General features: G+C 42.0%; 1 protein-coding gene across 3 annotated transcripts in view; it reads right to left on the reverse strand.

Annotated features, from left to right (window-relative positions):
- MAP3K15 (mitogen-activated protein kinase kinase kinase 15) overlaps window positions 1-18,622 on the reverse strand; it is a 119,239-nt gene that overhangs the window by 73,009 nt on the left and 27,608 nt on the right. For all 3 annotated transcript variants that reach the window (XM_089323796.1, XM_089323795.1, XM_089323794.1), the window contains exon 3: window positions 17,142-17,165. In XM_089323796.1, coding sequence (XP_089179922.1) covers window positions 17,142-17,165 — 24 coding nt within the window. The remainder of the gene's footprint in view (window positions 1-17,141; window positions 17,166-18,622) is intronic.

The following is an 18,622-nucleotide window of genomic DNA, read 5'->3' on the forward strand; positions in this document are numbered from 1 at the left end:
CCCAGCTTCCTATAACACATATCCTGAGAGGCACTAGGTGGTAGCCCCGGTGGTTGAGTTACTGCCGCCCATGTGGGGGACCCAGAATGAGTTCCTGGCCCTGGCTGTTGCAGCCATTTGGGGGGACAAACAATGGATGGAAGATCTCTGTCACTACCTTTTTGCCTTTCTACTAAAAAATTTTTTTCAACCAATTACATAGAAAACTAAGGCTTGGTAAGTTAAAGACAATTTGTTTCTGGTTTATGCCAAGAAAGTCATGCTGCTAAAGCAAATTAAATGCCATTTACACATTCAGACATTAAATTGCTTTTTCTTTAATCTGCAATTGGTTATCCTCCATGGCAAAAGTCTTCCAATGTCAGCCTGAGGAGAAAACAGCTATATCGTTCAGTGAGGTTTAGAAGATAAAACATCCTTGAAGAAGGGTAGTTTATTAGTTTCTGAGAGTTATAGCAGGACTAGAGGTGTAAAGAGCTCCTAAGATCCTGCCCCTGGTAAAACAACCATAACGAGTGGAAGTTATTTTTAAAAATCCATTTGAAGTTTCTATAAATTACCCTAAGGGCATACAACAAATGGATAAAATCTACTTAATCTTGGTAAGAACAGTACGATCTCATAGCATTTAAGCCATGTCATGCTCCTCACTCACCACCAGCCTGGAGTGACGGAAGTTCTCTGCTGGGTGACTGTGGCCAAGAAGACAGGCTCTCTCTTGCCCTAAGTCTGGGGGGCAGTTTCTCCCTAACACAAAGCCAGCAGCATTCTCATCCAGCCCAACCCAGTGTTGTAGAAAATACTCCAGGTTGGCCAGCGCTGTGGCATGGTGGGTAAAAGCCACTGCCTGCACTGCCAGCATCCCATATGGGTGCAGGTTCAAGTCCCGGCTGCTCCTCTTCCAATCCAGCTTTTTGCTATGGCCTGGGAAAGCAGTAGAAGATGGCCCAAGTCCTTGGGCCCCTGCACCCATGTGGGAGACCCGGAAGAAGCTCCAGGCTCCTGGCTTCAGATTGGCACAGCTCCAGCCATTGTGGCCATCTGGGGAGTGAACCAGCAGATGGAAGACCTCTCTCTCTCTGCCTCTAACTCTGCCTTTCAAATAAATAAATAAATCTTTAAAAATATACTCCAGGCAAATGTGGTCAACAGAAGCAAGGTTCCTTTCTCCACTTACAGGGCAGAAGCTAAGCCAAGAATATAGGGTCCTGACTGTCCTCGCCCCTACTCACTCATAGGGTGAAGGTTCCCCGCCCAGAGAGGTAAGCTGAGAAGAGCAGGGGCCGTCTCTTCTCTCCAGCACCTGACTCATGGAGCTGGATGTCACGTCCAGAGAAGCGGGCTGCTGTCTCCAGCACCAGCTCCACAGCAGTGGAGCAGAGCTTGGCTCAGGGGAGCGGCAGGCTATAAGAACAGAGCACTCCACAGCTCTCTGTAAGGGGACTGACGACACGTGGAACACAGCAGAGCCAAGGTCAAGCCTGTGGATGTCATTAAAAAAAAAAACCCACGGAGATTCTGGTGGCAGGCAACTAAGGGAAGGCTCATAGCTCCATGATAGCAGTAAAGTGAAAGGTAGGCCAGCCTGAAGGTTAACAAAGAGACATTGAAGAGCAGCCTTTCTGGGGTCAGAGGCAGCCTCAATGACTAGACCTAAAAATTATTCGTGCAAAGCGCCCAACTTTAGTTATACCAAATTGTGGAACAATTTATACCTCGAGGCATCATAAAAAAATAGAGCAATCAGGTAACAAGTGAACCTAACGTATAAGTGGAATGCCAAAACAGGAAGATCAGTCAGAAGCTTAATGTGGAGCTCAGGTAAGAGATAGACAATGAGAGCCTAGCTGTAGCCAATGAAATTTGGATGAAGATAGAGGGATCAAAATAGCTATGCACGTGTCCAGTGTAATACCGTCTGAAGAGTGGAATCATAGGTAGCACTACAGAGAAATAGGCTCCACTGAACTATTCCAGCCAAATCATGGAATAAATCAGTAAATGACAAAAACAATATGCCCCAGAGGCAGAAGGAGATTAATATCCAGAGTTGTACAATATATTATCTAAAATGCCCAATTTTAACAACAACAACAACAAACACAGGACAGAGAAATCCATGTTAAAAAAAACCCAGCAGGTAACAGTAATTTCCTTTGAAGGGACCCAGATATGGAAGCTGCCAGCTATTAAAATATATTAAGAGGATAGATGGAAAGCATACTTAAATAAGACAACAGACAACATCACTGAAGAGAATTTTTTTTTCCAAAAAAGAAATCAAATGGGAGGACTGGTATTGAAAAGTGCAATAACCAAAAGGAAAAATCCACTGAAGGTGCTGAATAGGAGATTGGAGTGTCCAAAGAAAGAATCAGCAGACTTGAAGACAGATTAAAAGAGATTATGTACTCTCTAGAAAAAAAAAAAAAGAAACATTAGTAGGGTCATAAAGAAGCATGGGACACTATCAAGTATGTCAACATATACAACATCTAACAGGGATCCCAGGAGAAAAGATAAAGGAGTAGAAAAATCCTCCAAGAAATACTTGCTGAAAACTTCCCAAATTAATGACAAACATTAAATCTACATAATCAAGGAGCTAATGAACTTCATGTAAGCAAGAGGCAAACAGCTCTACAGCCAGACACATCTTACTCAAAATATTGACAGAAAAGAAAATCTTGGAAGTGGCAAAAGAAAATGTCTTGTCCTGTCTAAGAGAACTACAGTCAGGGTAACAGCAGACTCTTCATCAGAAACGATGAAAGCCGTGCGGAATGGTATAGTCAAAGTGCTCAAAGAAAAAAAAATCAACCAAGAATCTAATATCCACCCAAACTATCTTACAAAAATGGTGAAATGGACATTTTCAGATAAACAAAAAATGAGATAAAGTGGTGCTTGCAGATTCATCTTAACAAAAATACTAAAGATTTCTTCAGGTTGAAAGTAACACCAGACAAGAACTCTAATGTACATAATGAAAACAATAATCAAGTTGGCTATGTAGGCAATTATAAATAATCACAAATTTCTTCTCCTGACTTAAAAAAAGCAACTGTAGGCCGGCGCCGCGGCTCACTAGGCTAATCCTCCGCCTAGCGGCGCCGGCACACCGGGTTCTAGTCCCAGTTGGGGCGCCGGATTCTGTCCCGGTTGCCCCTCTTCCAGGCCAGCCCTCTGCTGTGGCCAGGGAGTGCAGTGGAGGATGGCCCAGGTGCTTGGGCCCTGCACCCCATGGGAGACCAGGAAAAGCACCTGGCTCCTGGCTCCTGCCATCGGATCAGCACGGTGCGCCGGCTGCAGCGCGCCGGCCGCGGCGGCCATTGGAGGGTGAACCAACGGCAAAGGAAGACCTTTCTCTCTGTCTCTCTCTCACTGTCCACTCTGCCTGTCAAAAAAAAAAAAAAAAGCAACTGTAGAAAATGATGCATATAACCATATTTGGGGCTTGTAACAGAGGCGTAATATATTAGACAATTTAAGAATGATCCAAGTTGAGAGTGGGCTTTTGGCCTAATGATTAAGATGCCCACATATTGTATCAGAGTACCTGGGTTAGATATGCACACTTTTGTATGCAGCTGCAATGCCTCAAGCGATTGGGACACTTGGACTCAGTTCCCAGTTGCTGGCTTTGGCCACGCTGATGTGGGCATTTGGGGCGTGAACCAGTGGATGGGGGAGTGCTTGCGCTCTTGCTCAGTCATTCATTCTCATTCTCTTTCTCTCTCTCCTTCTCAAAACAATTGTTAAGACATGATACAGGGGCCGGCGCTGTGGCTCACTGGGTTAATGCCCTGGCCTGAAGTGCCGGCATCCCATATGGGCACTGTCTCTAGTCCTGGCTGCTCCTCTTCCGATCCAGCTCTCTGCTATGGCCTGGGAAAGCAGTAGAAGATGGCCCAAGTCCTTGGGCTCCTGCACCCACGTGGGAGACCCAGAAGAACCTCCTGGCTCCTGGCTTCAGATTGGCGCAGCTCCGGCTGTTGCAGCCATCTGGGGAGTGAACCAGTGGATGGAAGACCTCTCTCTCTCTACCTCTCTCTGTAACTCTGTCAAATAAATAAATCTTTAAAAAAATTAAAAAAAAAGACACGATACAGGAGGGAACAAAGCTGTGTTGTAATAAGGAAATGACACCACATGGTAACTGGAATCAACAGGCACAAAAAGGTTAATATAACTGTATATATATTTATAGTTATTCACACACTAACATGCACGCACTCTTCTCAATTTCTTCAAAAATCACTTCTAACAAAAATGTTTCAAACCTCACAAGTAAATAATCCTGAGGTTCTCTAAAACATAAATCAGAAGCACACAAATGTATTTGTGCAGCATTGCTTTATGTCTGAGAATTGGTTCCCAAAAAAGGTCTTTTCAAATCTTGTTTACAAGACTTAGCAAATCTGATCTTCCCAAATAACAACAGTTCCCTAGGAGCAATCTTTGCCCCAGTCCTGCTCAAACCCGAAACAATGAGGTAAAAATGGGGTTGTGACAAGCATACGATACATGCTGTCACGAGCGCTGGGTCAAGAAGGCAGAGCTGGAGCAGCAGAGGAGTGAAGGCTTCCCTACAGCCGGAAGAGCCGCTCTGCAGAGCCAGTGTTCGGCTACTGTAGGAGGGAAACGAGGAGAGAGAGAGAACACGCACAGGCTCTCGTACCGGCCGAGCAAGTTTAATGAACAGCCCTGAGCACACAGCAGGAATCAGGGGACTTGGGAAGGTAAGAACACTTTCTTTGAGCAAACCTTTCAGAAAGTGGATCAAAGTTTAAGAAATCTGACAGAAAGAAATTGGGACTAATGACTACATTTTAGACAGCAATTCGTAAACTTTTAAATGAAAGCAGAGGCTCTTGAGCGCAGCACTTTTGTCCTTACAAAGAGGTAGAATAGGCCCAAACATCTTCAAATGATGGAACACATTCAGAGTTCCATTGGTGGAGAGACCAGAAATTAACAACAACAAACAGTGATTAGCATAACACATGTTCAATAGTGAACTAAGATCAGCTATTTCTAAGTGCAACATTTATAAATGGAAACACATCAGAAATCCAGCTCATTAAAACAAATTGAACAAAAACAGCTTAGTTTCCTACATAAAGAGGCATCTGAAGCAGTATGCTGGCCACATTTATATGTAAACCCTTAAGCACTCTCAAAATATTTCCAAAAAGGTGATTCTGAGATACTAAGCGAGGTCAAGGAGCAGAGAAAAAGCCACAAGTCTCCGACATGGTAGAGGCAGGATGTGAAGGTCACAGGTCTTCCAGTTTCTAGTTCCTAAACTAACAATCCAAGTTTACCGGAACTACTACCATCTACACAGGGCACCACTTGCTGCATATCATCACTAGGTAAGAACAGGTGTTCTTACAAGGACTCCTTACGGAAGTTTAATCACACAGTCTTAAATGCCATAATTTTAAATGCTTCCTAATGTACCACTTGGTAAATATATACTATACTTAACTATTCTCTTAATGACTTTGTTTGGAAGTTCTTTCATATGGCAAGCACTAGCGAGATGAACATCTTCACACTGGCACCTCTGCTCTGTGATTTTTCCCTAAGGACAGCGTCCCAGGAGTGAAATGACTAAAGCAAGCTTAAGGTTCTTGTTATGTTTTTCCAAACTGCTGTTTCCTAAAAGGATAGAACAACTTCAGTGTCCCCAGCAGTCAGGGAGGGCACGCGAGTTCCACCATCCAGTCAGTGGAAATGGACAGTGTTTTCTTTTCCACATTTGTGAAGTGCAGGTGAAGAAGAAAATACCTCATGAGTATTGAAACACCAAGCTGGCATCACCCCAACTCAAGTGTAGCAATGTGGCAAAGAACTCAGAGGGCCGAGCACTGATCCTAGTCCCACCCCACCCTAGATGGATGACCCTGGTCAATGTATTTATCTATCCAAACATCAGTTTTCTCATATTCAAAATGGAGACAATTACTAGTGCCAATCTCATCAAATGACAGAGGCTTAAATATGGCCGTTTTTGTAAAGGGCTTTGCACACATGGAAATCCAATAAATACCAGCTATGTGCAGTAGTTCTCAACTAGAGTAGGGACTTCCGAACCTGGAGTCCATTCATTCTTGTGGGTCTGTGAACCTGAATGAGGAAAAAATTGCATCTTTGTCATCATTTATCTTCAACTGAAACTAAACACTTCCTTCGGTTAGGAATGTAGGTAACACACCCTAGCAATATTAGCCAGATTTGAGACTCAGTCACTAGAAGTCACGGCATTTTTCATATCACAATACAAGTCCCTGAAGATACTTCAAAATAACTTTTATGCCCATCACTACTCTAGAGTTGTGACAGTTTTTGGACCTGCTGTTTAATCCTACTTCAGATGCTGGTAAAGAAGCACAAAGGTTACTATACATAACTTATAAAAGCATTTTTGATAACTGTATTTTAATACAATTAGCCTTCTTTGTGATCCTGTATTTCAGAATTTTAAAATATTTGGAGCAGACTGACAAAGGGATCCTGCGCTCTCCGTAAAAGGCTCGGGACCCTTCACAGATGTGTCACACCGCCCACCTTAGCTGCAGCCCTAAAATGTCAGCATAACCGCCGCAGGCTGCGCACTACAGGGTACTTCCAAAGGTTTAGAAAATGTAATTAAAAATATTTTAGCACAAAAAGATTTCAAAACCCACAGTACATTTTTTAAAATCATACTCACTTTCCACAACCTTTCTGAAGACTGACTTAGCGTAGTTTTCCATGTGTGACACTAACAGGCGCCTGGACACTCCAGGACAGCAGAGTGGACTGGGACCTCAACTCGATTGCCCACCAGTTTCTTTTTATTTATTTATTTATTTTTTAACTTTTAATGAATATAAATTTCCAAAGTACAGCTTATGGATTACAATGGCTTCCCCCCCCATAACTTCCCTCCCACCCGCAACCCTCCCCTTTCCAGCTTCCTCTCCCATTCCATTCACATCAAGAATCATTTTCAATTATCTTTATATACAGAAGATCAGTTTGGCATATATTAAGTAAAGATTTCAACAGTTTGCACCCACACAGAAACACAAAGTGAACAATACTGTCTGAGTATTAAATCGCATTAAATCACAATGTACAGCACATTAAGGACAGAGATCCTACATGAGGAGTAAGTGCACAGTGACTCCCGTTGTTGACTTAACAAATTGACACTCTTGTTTATGGCATCAGTAATAACCCTAGGCTCTTGTCATGAGTTGCCAAGGCTATGGAAGCCTTTTGAGTTCACTGACTCTGATCATACTTAGACAAGGTCGTAGTCAGAGTGGAAGTTCTCTCCTCCCTTCAGAGAAAGGTACCTCCTTCTTTGATGACCTGTTCTTTCCACTGGGATCTCACTCACAGAGATCTTTCATTTAGGTCATTTTTTTTTCCCTCAGAGTGTCTTGGCTTTCCATGCCTGAAATACTCTCATGGGCTTTTCAGCCAGATCCGCATGCCTTAAGGGCTGATTCTGAGGCCAGAGTGCTGTTTAGGACATCTGCCATTCTAGATTGCCCACCAGTTTCAATCATGGCTACTAACCAAGGACACCTAGGATTTGCTCCTTAGCTTGCTCCTCCTCCAGTACCCCATGCCAAATGGCCAAAGGTCCAATGTGACCAGGACAGAAACTCAAGGCAAGGGCCCTCATGGCACCAGCACTCTTTTGATTAGCAGGTGGCAAAGCTGGTCAATCACAGCACCAGTAAATAAATTCTTTGCAGCAGGTATAGCATGTACGAGTTCATCCCAGCCGACTTCAGAATAAGAGTTTCAGCTTGACCTTCTTCCAGAGAACATTTCATTTTTAATGATACAAACATTTAATCAGTCAATAAATGGCCAAGTCAGAAGGAGAAAGGCATCAAAAGCAGATGGAAGGCAGTTTAATCCCACCCAAAATGAACTGATTACTGAGCATTCACAGAAGAATGCACATTGTGACTGCTGGCAGAATGTGGTACTTTTGGAGCTTGTGTCTTATAATGCCAATGGGTTATGTATTCTTAATAAAACAGAACCTGAAAAAGCACAAATTCTTCCCCAGCAAATTTAGCGAGCAAATAAACATGGAGCAATAATTTTAAAAAATTATTTAATTGGGCACATGCTCAATCCGAGAGTTAGAAATGTGCCAGGGGATTCCAATTCAATCCCATCAAGGTGGCATGTACCAATGCCATCTCACTAGTCCAAATGATCAATTTCAGTTCACAACTGACCATAATGATAGGATTAAGAGTCAAAGGGATCACATAAACAAGACTAGTATCTGATAATACTGACAGAATTAAAAAGGAGAGAACAATCCAACATGGGAAGCAAGATACACAGCTGACTCATAGAATGGCAGATGTCCTAAACAGCACTCTGGCCTCAGAATCAGCCCTTAAGGCGTTCGTATCCAGCTAAAAAGCCCATGAGAATATTTCAGGCACAGAAAGCCAAGACATAGTGGGGAAAAAAATGACCTAAATGAAAGATCTCTGTGAGTGAGATCCCAGTGGAAAGAACAGGGCATCAAAGGAGGAGATACCTTTCTCTGAAGGGAGGAGAGAACTTCCACTTTGACTATGGCCTTGTCTAAATATGATCCAAGTTGGCTAACTCAAGAGGCTTCCATAGCCTTGGCAGCTCATGACAAGAGCCTCGGGTGATTACTGACATCATAAATAAGAGTCAATTGTTAAATCAACAACGGGAGTCACTGTGCACTTACTCCCCATGTTGGATCTCTGTCCTTAATGTGTTGTACTATGTGAATTAACGGCATAACTAGTACTCAAATAGTACTTTATACTTTGTGTTTCTGTGTGGGTGCAAACTGTTGAAATCTTTACTTAGTATATACTAAATTGACCTTCTTCTGTGTATAAAGGTAATTGAAAATGAATCTTGATGTGAATGGGATGGGAGAGGGAGTGGGAGATGGGATGGTTGTGGGTGGGTGAGAAGTTATGGGGGTAAAAAGCCGCTATAATTCAGAAGTTGTACTTTGGAAATTTAAATTTATTAAATAAAAGTTAAAAATTATTTAATTGGACATGACAAAGTCAATTTATTAAGGAAGAAAAATCAAGCTGACTTAAGTAAAAAAAATGATTGCTGGGCTGATGTTTCATCGATGTAATCTTTTTTGTAGACAGAATTTTTTAAATCAGCACACAAGCCATGTCCAGGAATACGCAGGTGGTTAGATCAATGCAAATAGCACTCTACATTGCTATGTTTCTATATTTACCTTGTCACAAGAGGAACAAATAGAAGCTGTACAATGATCTCAACAGGATAATCAGGCAAATGTGCCACTGAAAGGTAAACAAAAATACTCCTGCTGGAAACATGCCACGTAGTTAAAATAGCGGACTAAGCTATGGTGAGAGTTGATCTACTTTGTTTAAACAACTGAATGGCCATCACAAAGTCACAGAAGCATTTCAGAGCTGGCATGGGTCTCAGAAGTCACCTCATTAATCATCTCATTTTCTAGAAGAGGAAACTGAGAACCAGCAGGGCTTACCAACTGACTCACAGGTGACCAGAGAGCCCAACAAATTTCAAGCCTTTCCTAGAGTTCTTGCCACTGAGTCATTTCAGCTTAATTCTGAAATATCCTTAAATAAAAAAATGAGGGCAAAAGATCCAATACAAACATATGGCTGAACGGTGAATTTCATGATGGGTAAATTGTGTCTGAATTTAGAGAAAATAGTAGATTGTCATAAATACAAAAAGACGTTATCAAATGGCAGGCAGAATTCAACATGGATCATTTGGTTTTGACACTGATCCTGAAACATATGGCATCACTCCTATGACAGTCAAGAGACACAACAAAAAGTTTAGTGCTTTACACCTCTAGAGTACTGCAGTTTATGGAGAAAATACAGAAGCAAGACCACAGGCATGTAGGGAAAAAAGACAAGTTCAAATCTGAGGTAGAAATAATAGAAAACCAAATACTTGAAGGGCGCAGATTTCCACGATCCATAGTTTGTATGTAAAATCAAACTCTCCTCTCCATCTACTATAGCCTTCTTGTTTGAAATTGAGACTTGGCTAATGAAGGTGGTGGAAATTTGGAGTTTGAATTCAGAAAACCAGAGGATATGGAAAAGAGAAAGGAAACCTAATTGTCCTTTAACCTAAAGATTCCCTAAACAGTCGACATCATGTCTGACAATTTTAGATCCTAAGCCTAGCAAACTAAAGACACGAGGAAGGCAAGCGGCAGGGAAAAATTCTGTTATCTTGAACTCAAGGCCTAAACATGCTCAGAAGCCGGGGAGAAGACTTCTAGTACTGCAAACAACGCCCCCAAAATTGCCAGTATCTGTTTCTCAAAGGATTTCCAAATTATTTGGGTTATAATCATTTTAATGGAAACGAGTTTCACTGACTTTAAAGAAAAAAACTATAGTTTAGAGGTCAAGAAGCTAAGATTGACTTTTTTTTAATAAACTACTTTTAAGGGTATATTTATTTTCAAGTCAGAGTTAGAGGAGAGGCAGAGACAGACAGGGGGGTCTTCCATCTGATGGTTCACTCCCTAAATGGCCACAATGGCTGGAACTGTGCTGATCCGAAGCCAGGAGCCAGGAGCTTCTTCCAGGTCTCCCATGAGGGTGCAGGGCCCAAGGACTTGGGCCATCTTCTACTGCTTTCCCAGGCCACAGCAGAGAGCTGGATCAGAAGAGGAGTAGCCAGGGCTAGAACCGGTGCCCAAATGGGATGCCGGCGCTTCAGGCCAGGGCATTAACCCATTGCGCCACAGCGCTGGCCCCTAAAATTAACTTTTTATTAACCTTTTTAGTAAGCTTTTTTTTTTTAAGTGCCCCTAGCTTAGAAGTTTAACTCTTTCTTTTATTGTAAGGAGTGAAGTGTGATTTCAGGGCACAACTAATGAAAATAAGCACTGGTATACGAGTAACGATTCCTCTGCAAGTTCTGCGTGGAACACCTCATTTCCTTCCAGTAATTCTCCTGGGTGACGGAGAACGTACTTATCTCCCTGTGTCCTCTGACAAGCCTACACACAGCTTCCAAGTGATCAGCCACAAATTCAACAGGAAAAGGTTATTTTTGTGCTTATCAGCCTTGCAGATTATATATATATATATATATAATATATATATATATATATATATATATATATATATATAATCTCCGAACTGAAAAGTATTTCTGAAATCAAACTGTCATAATGCGGAAGACACTCAGGTATGCTACCCCCTTCAAAGAAGGATGTGCTTGCTGCCTTGCTGGGACCTCTCTAGCCAGCAGTTGCAGAGACCACATCCAAGAGACCCCTTCCAACGATCTGTGGATCCAGGAGTACCAAAGCCTGGCCAGCTCATCTCAACTCAGAAAGGCCATGCCAGCTTCAAACCTCCCCACTGCATAAGCCAAGGCTGCCCCCAACTCCTTTTCCCCCTTTTCCCAATCCTGCTTCATCTCATCCCTTTCCCCCGGTGTTGATCCCAAGGTTATTCCTTAATGAACCTCCTGTAGCCTAACCTCATGGTCTACTTCCAAGGGAAATCAGCCTGTAAGATAGGCCCTAAGTTTGACAGTATGATTAATCTTGCAAAGGAAAATTAAATTAAGTCACAGAAGACCTATGGACTAAATACAGTAGTGACAAACCATCAGGAAGTTCCAAGTTTTAATATGTAGATAAAGTAGCCTTCAGGTTGGTTTTATTTTCACCCTTCTTGCTTTCAAAAAGATTCAGCCTTGTTTGTCATCATATAAGCATGGTTTCTCAAGTTATAGAATGCTGGTTATCTTTATCATCTCTAAAGCAGCAGGAAATAGCATAAGAAGTAAAACACATGGGGCCTGGCACTGTGACACAGTACATAAAGTTGCTGCCTACAACGCAGCCATTCCATACGGGTGCTAGTTCAGCTGCTCCACTTCTGATCCAACTCCATGCAAATGGCCAGGGAAAAGCAGAAGATGGCCCAGGTGTTTGGGCTCCTGCCACCCATGTTGGGAGACCCAGATGAAGCTCTTGGCTTCAGCCTGGCCCAGCCCTGATGACCATTTGGGGAGAGAACCAGCAGATGAAGGATCTCTGTCTTTGTCTCTTTCAAAAAAATAAAGGCTAAAAAAAGAAATAAAATGGATGCAAATAAGTTATTTTTATGAAACTTTGATAAAAACAATTATACTTTTACCTCAAATATTAAAGTATGAAATAAAATATAATTGTTTAGAGATTTTGTGAAAGGTATTTAAAAAAATCAATTCTGAAAAGGAAATTTTAAAAATCTATTTATAAATTATCCAAAAGAATCAGATACCTTGGGATAAATTTCACCAACAGGCGAAAGATTTATCCACTGAAAACTACAAAACATTGCTAAGAAATACTTAAAGATGAACATTAATAAGCCAAAAGACATCCCACTTTCATGGATTGGAAGGTTTAGTATTATTAAAATGTCAACAGCACTAATGTCATCTACAGACTCTTCCATAATCTCTATCAATAGTCCAATGGACTTTTTGGCAGAAATGGTAAAAGTGATCCTCAAAGTCACATGGACTTTAAGGGGCTCCAAATGGCCACAACAATGTTGAAAAAGAACAAAAAACGCAAAATTTGGAGTCAACCAAGGTACCCATCATCAGACTAATGGATAAAGAAAATGTGGTATATATACACAATTGAATATTATTCAGCTATAAAAAATAAAATGGTACCCACATGTGAGAATGTGGAAAAAGCTCTTGGCTTCAGCCTGGCCCAGTCCTGGCCATTGTGCCCATCTGTGGAATGAACCAATGCATGCAAAATCTCTGTAACTCTGCCTTTCAAATAAATATTAAAAAAAAAAAACCAGATATCTCACTTCATACTCACTAGAATGGTTATGATGAAAAGACAACACCAAACATTGGTGAGGACATAAAATGGTATAGCCATACTTGCAGCAAAATGGATTTAACTGGAGGACATCGTGTCGAGTGAAATAAGCTAAACCCAGAAAGACATACCACATATTCTCCCTTGTATGTGAGAGCTAAAACTTAAAAAAATAGAAAAAAAGAAATGTCTGTGTATATCAGTATTGCTGCAAATAGTTTTATGAAATTTTTATACATTTGTGAAACCAACAGTTAAGAATGTTAAACTACTATAGATTTAATGATCTGTGATTACTTTAAAACTTAATGTGTACGAGTGAAATGGTCTTTTCCATCCAATTATTGTTTATAGCTATTGTCTATATTCCCACTAAACTAGTGCTGACTTTTTTTAAAAGATTTTATATATTTGAAAGTTAGGGCCGCTGCCGTGGCTCACTAGGCTAATCCTCCGCCTGCGGCACCGGTACCCCAGGTTCTAGTCCCGGTTGGGGCACCGGATTCTGTGCCAGTTGCTCCTCTTCCAGTCCAGCTCTCTGCTATGGCCTGGGAAGGCAGTGGAAGACAGCCCAAGTGCTTGGGCCCCTGCACCCATGTGGGAGACCTGGAAGAAACTCCTGGCTTCAGGATTCAGATTGGTATAGCTCCGGCCATTGCGGTTATCTGGGAACTGAATCAGCAAATGGAGGACCTCTCTGCCTCTCTAACCCTGCTTTTCAAGCCAAAAAAAAAAAAAACTCTTAAAAAAAACAACACTATGTTACTAGCATAAGTGTTGATGTATAGACCAATGGAAGATAACAGAGAATTCAGGAATAAACAGTTGATTTTGACAAGGGTGACAAGATCATTCAATGGGGGAAAAGACAGTCTGCAAGAAATGGCACTAGGACAACTGGATACCTACACACAAAAGAATAAAGTTTAAACTCCTACCTCACACCACACACACAATTAAGTTAAAAATGGATCATGGTGGCCGGCACCACAGCTCACTAGGCTAATCCTCTGCCTGCGGTGCCAACACCCCAGGTTCTAGTCCAAGTTGGGGCACCAGATTCTGTCCCGGTTGCTCCTCTTCCAGTCCAGCTCTCTGCTGTGGCCTGGGAAGGCAGTGGAGGATGACTCAAGTCCTTGGGCCCTGCACCCGCATGGGAGACCAGGAGGATGCACCTGGCTCCTGGCCTCGGATCCGCACAGTACGCTGGCCGTGGCAGCCATTTTGGGGGGTGAACCAACGGAAGGAAGACCTTTCTCTCTCTGTTTCTCTCTAACTGCCTGCCAAAAAAAAAAACAAATGGGCCATGGACCTAAATGTAAGAGCTCAAAGTATAAAACTTTTAAAAGGGCTAATATTTTATAATCTTAGGTTAGGCTAAGAGTTCTTGGTTACATTACCAAAAACATGACTGATTAAAGAAACAGTTGATAAGGGCCTTACTTTCAGAACACACAATGAAAGCACAACCCAATTTAAAATGGGCAAAATATTTATACTGACATTTCACCAAAGATTAAAACATGAAAAGACATTCAAAATCCTGAGCCACTAGGAAAGTACAAATTAAGGGGCTGGCATTGTGGCATAGTGGGTAAAGCCACCGCCTGCAGTGCCGGCAATCCCATATGGCCACCAGTTTGAGTCCTGGCTGCTCCTCTTCTGATCCAGCTCCCTGCTATGCCCTGGGAAAGCAGTAGAAGATGGCCCAAGTCCTTGGGTCCCTGCACCTGCATGGGAGACCCGCAAGAAGCTCCTGGCTTCAGACTGGCACAGCTCCGGCCGTTGCGGCCATTTGAGCAGTGAAACAGCAGATGGAAGCTCTCTGTCTCTCCCCATCTCTCTCTTTGTAACTCTTTCAAATAAATAAATAAATCTTTAAAAAAAAATCTAAAGGCATCTTGGTATTCACCAATTAATTCAAATAATCTGGTTCTATGTTCCGTGTGTGCGACGTAATGTGTGCCCCTGACTCACAGGACTTCAGGATTTATTGACCGGAGACTGCATTTTGTGTGTTTTTGAAATATCTTTCTAAAACGATCACAAACCCACAATTCCATCAGGTTTGCCCTCTGGGGGTCATACAGTCCAGGCCTGATTCCAATATTACCCCATCCACTTAGAGGAGACAATTGAGCAAATTCTCCTGAAAAGTCACCCAATGCACTCTGACATTCCATTTTAATGTTTAATCACCATTAGTTCCAATATGTCCATTCTGCTGATCCAAGCCATTTTTCTATTTGCCCTACTTCCATCCCATCTGGAGCGGAAAATCTGTCTCCCTACCTTCAGAAAGAGGGCAACATTTGAAGATGACCACTAACCATCAAAGCTTAGTTTGCTTCAGTCTTTCCACTTCGGTGTTATTTTCTACCGTTCAAGTTGCTCTGGGTCCGTTTATTCTTCTGAATGCTCTAGATTTTCACACCTTGCTAGGCTTGACAACCAATACTGGGCTTAAAATTCCAACGTAATGTGAAAAACAGCAGAGACACTAACCCTTGAGAATAAATGTATTCCTTAGGAAAAATGAACAACAAAGAAACAAAGCTCCAAGGTATGCCTAGAATTACTAAGAATGTTAAGGAATTGTTGGATGGTTAGGAGGAGGAAGAATGTACCAGAAGGGAGCATCTACAGAATTGTAACAGAATGACACTGAGTCTCCTGGAAGATAAGAACATTTCCAAATGCCAATCCACCCAACAGACAGGAAACAAAATGACTTGTCTCCCCGTTCCTTGCCCTAACCTAACTCCTATTATTGTAAAGAATAGCATATGCTACATTTAATCCAAGTTATCTCTTTTTGCTTACACAACAAATATGGACTCACAGATGCTGAGTGCTAAAGGTATATAAACCTAACAACGGAGGGCAACGTTTCCCATTTTGCTGACGCGACCAGAATGCTGTGGCCTGTACAGGGAACAACTGCGTGGCGTTACTCGGAGACGGAGCTGCACCCACGACCTGTGCCTGCTGGGCCTCAGGCCCAGTCTTCTTCCATCGCTACCTCGTTTCTCCAGGAGAGAGGGCATCAAAAAACACTTAGAAACCACAGCGAAGACTTCCGTGGTGGACAGCATCAGCACATAAGTGGGAAGAAACACAGTCATGTTGTCCCATTTCTTTTCTGAGAGGAAACCCAAATTACCCGCATGCCTTATTTTACAGATCAGCTGGTAAAACCCATACCCTAAAGATAATCACATACGCCACATCCCTTGCTTTGTTTCCAGGACTGTATCTGCTGGCTGAGGCAAGAGGGTAAGCCTTCTGCCTCCACTGGGAAGGGAGCTCTGTGGGGATCCCAGCAAAGCCTGGGCTGGCAGCTCTGGGGTGGGGCTTTCTTGTAAAGGGGTAAAATCATGCAAAACCCCTGCCCCCTACAGAGAGTGCCCTGGGGTGAGCATCCCTTTTAGGCCCCTTTCTCCCTCTCCCACTACAAACTCCAGCTGGAATAGGAAGAGAGGCCGGAGGCCCTTTCTTTCCAGAAGAGTCAGCAGGAACAGGACTGAGGTCCAAAGAAAGGGCCTGTTCTGAGTTTAGGTTGTAGTTTATTTTTTTCCTTTCTTTTTCATTAGGTACTGGTTTCTCAAACCAGAATGCCATAGATCTAGGATGATGGGCAGCTTGGGGGTGCGTTCAAAGGTACAGGTGAACCTCAGCACAATTTCGGAGGACATGATCTTACCCGAATGTTTTCACGGTGGTAATTTTATTATACCATTCAAAACAACATGGCGATAAAACTTTGTAACCACAGGAACTTTCAGGCCAAATCAAGAGACTTCAGCACATAAACCCGACAGAAGGAAGTGGAATTCTGTCTCACGTCCTTGCAGCTTGTAACAGCAACTTCATATCAGACACCTCTATTATTTGGAGTGCAAGTTCCCATGTCTGCATTGCTGGGAAAACTGGAGGGGAAGTATGGGAGATATTGGCTCCAGCAAAAAGATCCAAACTCAAGGACACCCAGATGGCTCTGGGTTCAGTGGCCTCGTGAATACTGAAGAACATCCATTTGGCAGACCTGGCTTTCTGTCCCACACATCCTGCCTGGCTGAGAAGGGCCTGTGCTAGCTGGCAAGGTGAGGCAGGGGGTTTCCAGCTCCTCCTCCTTTGGAACACAAATCACCTTGCCACCTGTGTGACTGTCAGGCAAGCATCTCACAAATTTACATAGACAAGGCTAAAAGTTTGAAAATGTAATACTTACTGTGTTTTTTTGAGCTACCATGTCCTGAAAAAAAAAAAAGAGGAATATAGCCTTTTTCCAAACAGTAAATTTCCATAAACATTAGCCAGAATTCTCCTGTGCCACCCAGTACTCACCTTAGGTCAAGAATTCATCCTATGAAGCCTCCCCAACCCCTCAAAAAAGTTTCCAATAGAATGAACCTGAGAATCGTCAAATTTATATTTCAAGGAAAATTTCTTATCATTCAATAGCTTTGGAACTATTGGGGACATTTCTGCTTATAAGGATTTTCCCATAGCTATGACAACGCTTTTTGCAGAAATACATTCTGAGCTTCAAGTCAGGGGGTGTGGAATGCCCCGTTTTTCACCTTCACAGAGAAGAATGTCAGACAGCAAGGAACTGCCTGGGAATCACTGTGCTATCCTTATCTAAAACCATTCCCTGAATTCATCGATGCAAAGGCTGAGGGCCACACCACTGTCAGCCTTCCTACAGAAAGCGTGTTGCTGGCAGGTTTCCTGAAACCCCGTTATAACTATGTAGGAAAGTTCAAGTTCCAAGACAATTTTTAGGAGGCTGTCATTTATTGTTAAAGTCAGAGTCAATGACAATTCTAACCAGTTAACTTAGCAGGATGGTTTTGCTGCCCTTGACTGTGTCATTTCTGCATGGAAAACCAACACCTCTGGAGAAAAGAAAACAGTCAAACATTCTCCTCCACAAAACATGTTTTATACAGAGAGGCTTCAAAAAGTTTGTGGAAAACAGGATTAAAAGATAATCTGGTACAAAAAAGTCTGAAATCCATACATAGTTTTTTCATAATACACATTCTGCACAAACTGTTTGAAGAGCCCTCATACATTCCGAGATTTCTATTTTCTGATAACAGGGGCAGACTGCTTCTTCTGGTGTTAGATATAATTATCTATTTCCATTTTAGGAAATATTTTCCCATATTGTTAGAAATTCAAACTTATCTAGGTTGGTAGGCCTTTCCAGAGGACTTCTCCAAGGCAGAGTTGGGGGATGGGAGGAAAGGTACTGGACTGGAAAATCCATTCATTGGAGAAAAAAGTACTGAATTAGGAAAATACATTCAATTGGAAAAAGGTACATTCACTTGGAAAAACACTGGGAAAATTTCATAGTCTCCTCAAAATATAGGCTAAAAATCTATAATTTCATGTTTTCTAAATTCTAAATCTCTCTAAACATAACTATGAGGCAAAAATCTGTCAGAGAAAAAAATTGATATAAAATATCTGAAGCAATTTATAGTGGCTTACAACCTTTAATTATATATATAATAGAAATTATTCTAGCAAGTATACAAAACAGTTCCTTCTTTCATTGCTATATGAATGACTTCTTAAAATACAGTATTTTACTATAATCACAGAGTACACATTTATGGAAAGTGCATGTGATGTTCAGGCTACACATCTGAGGCAGGTATTATTTCTATCAGGAAATAATCTCAAACCATTACACAA

This window comes from Oryctolagus cuniculus, chromosome X (genome assembly GCF_051225735.1).
Source record: "Oryctolagus cuniculus isolate XC-2025 breed Fujian yellow rabbit chromosome X, ASM5122573v1, whole genome shotgun sequence".
Taxonomy (NCBI): Eukaryota; Metazoa; Chordata; class Mammalia; order Lagomorpha; family Leporidae; genus Oryctolagus; species Oryctolagus cuniculus.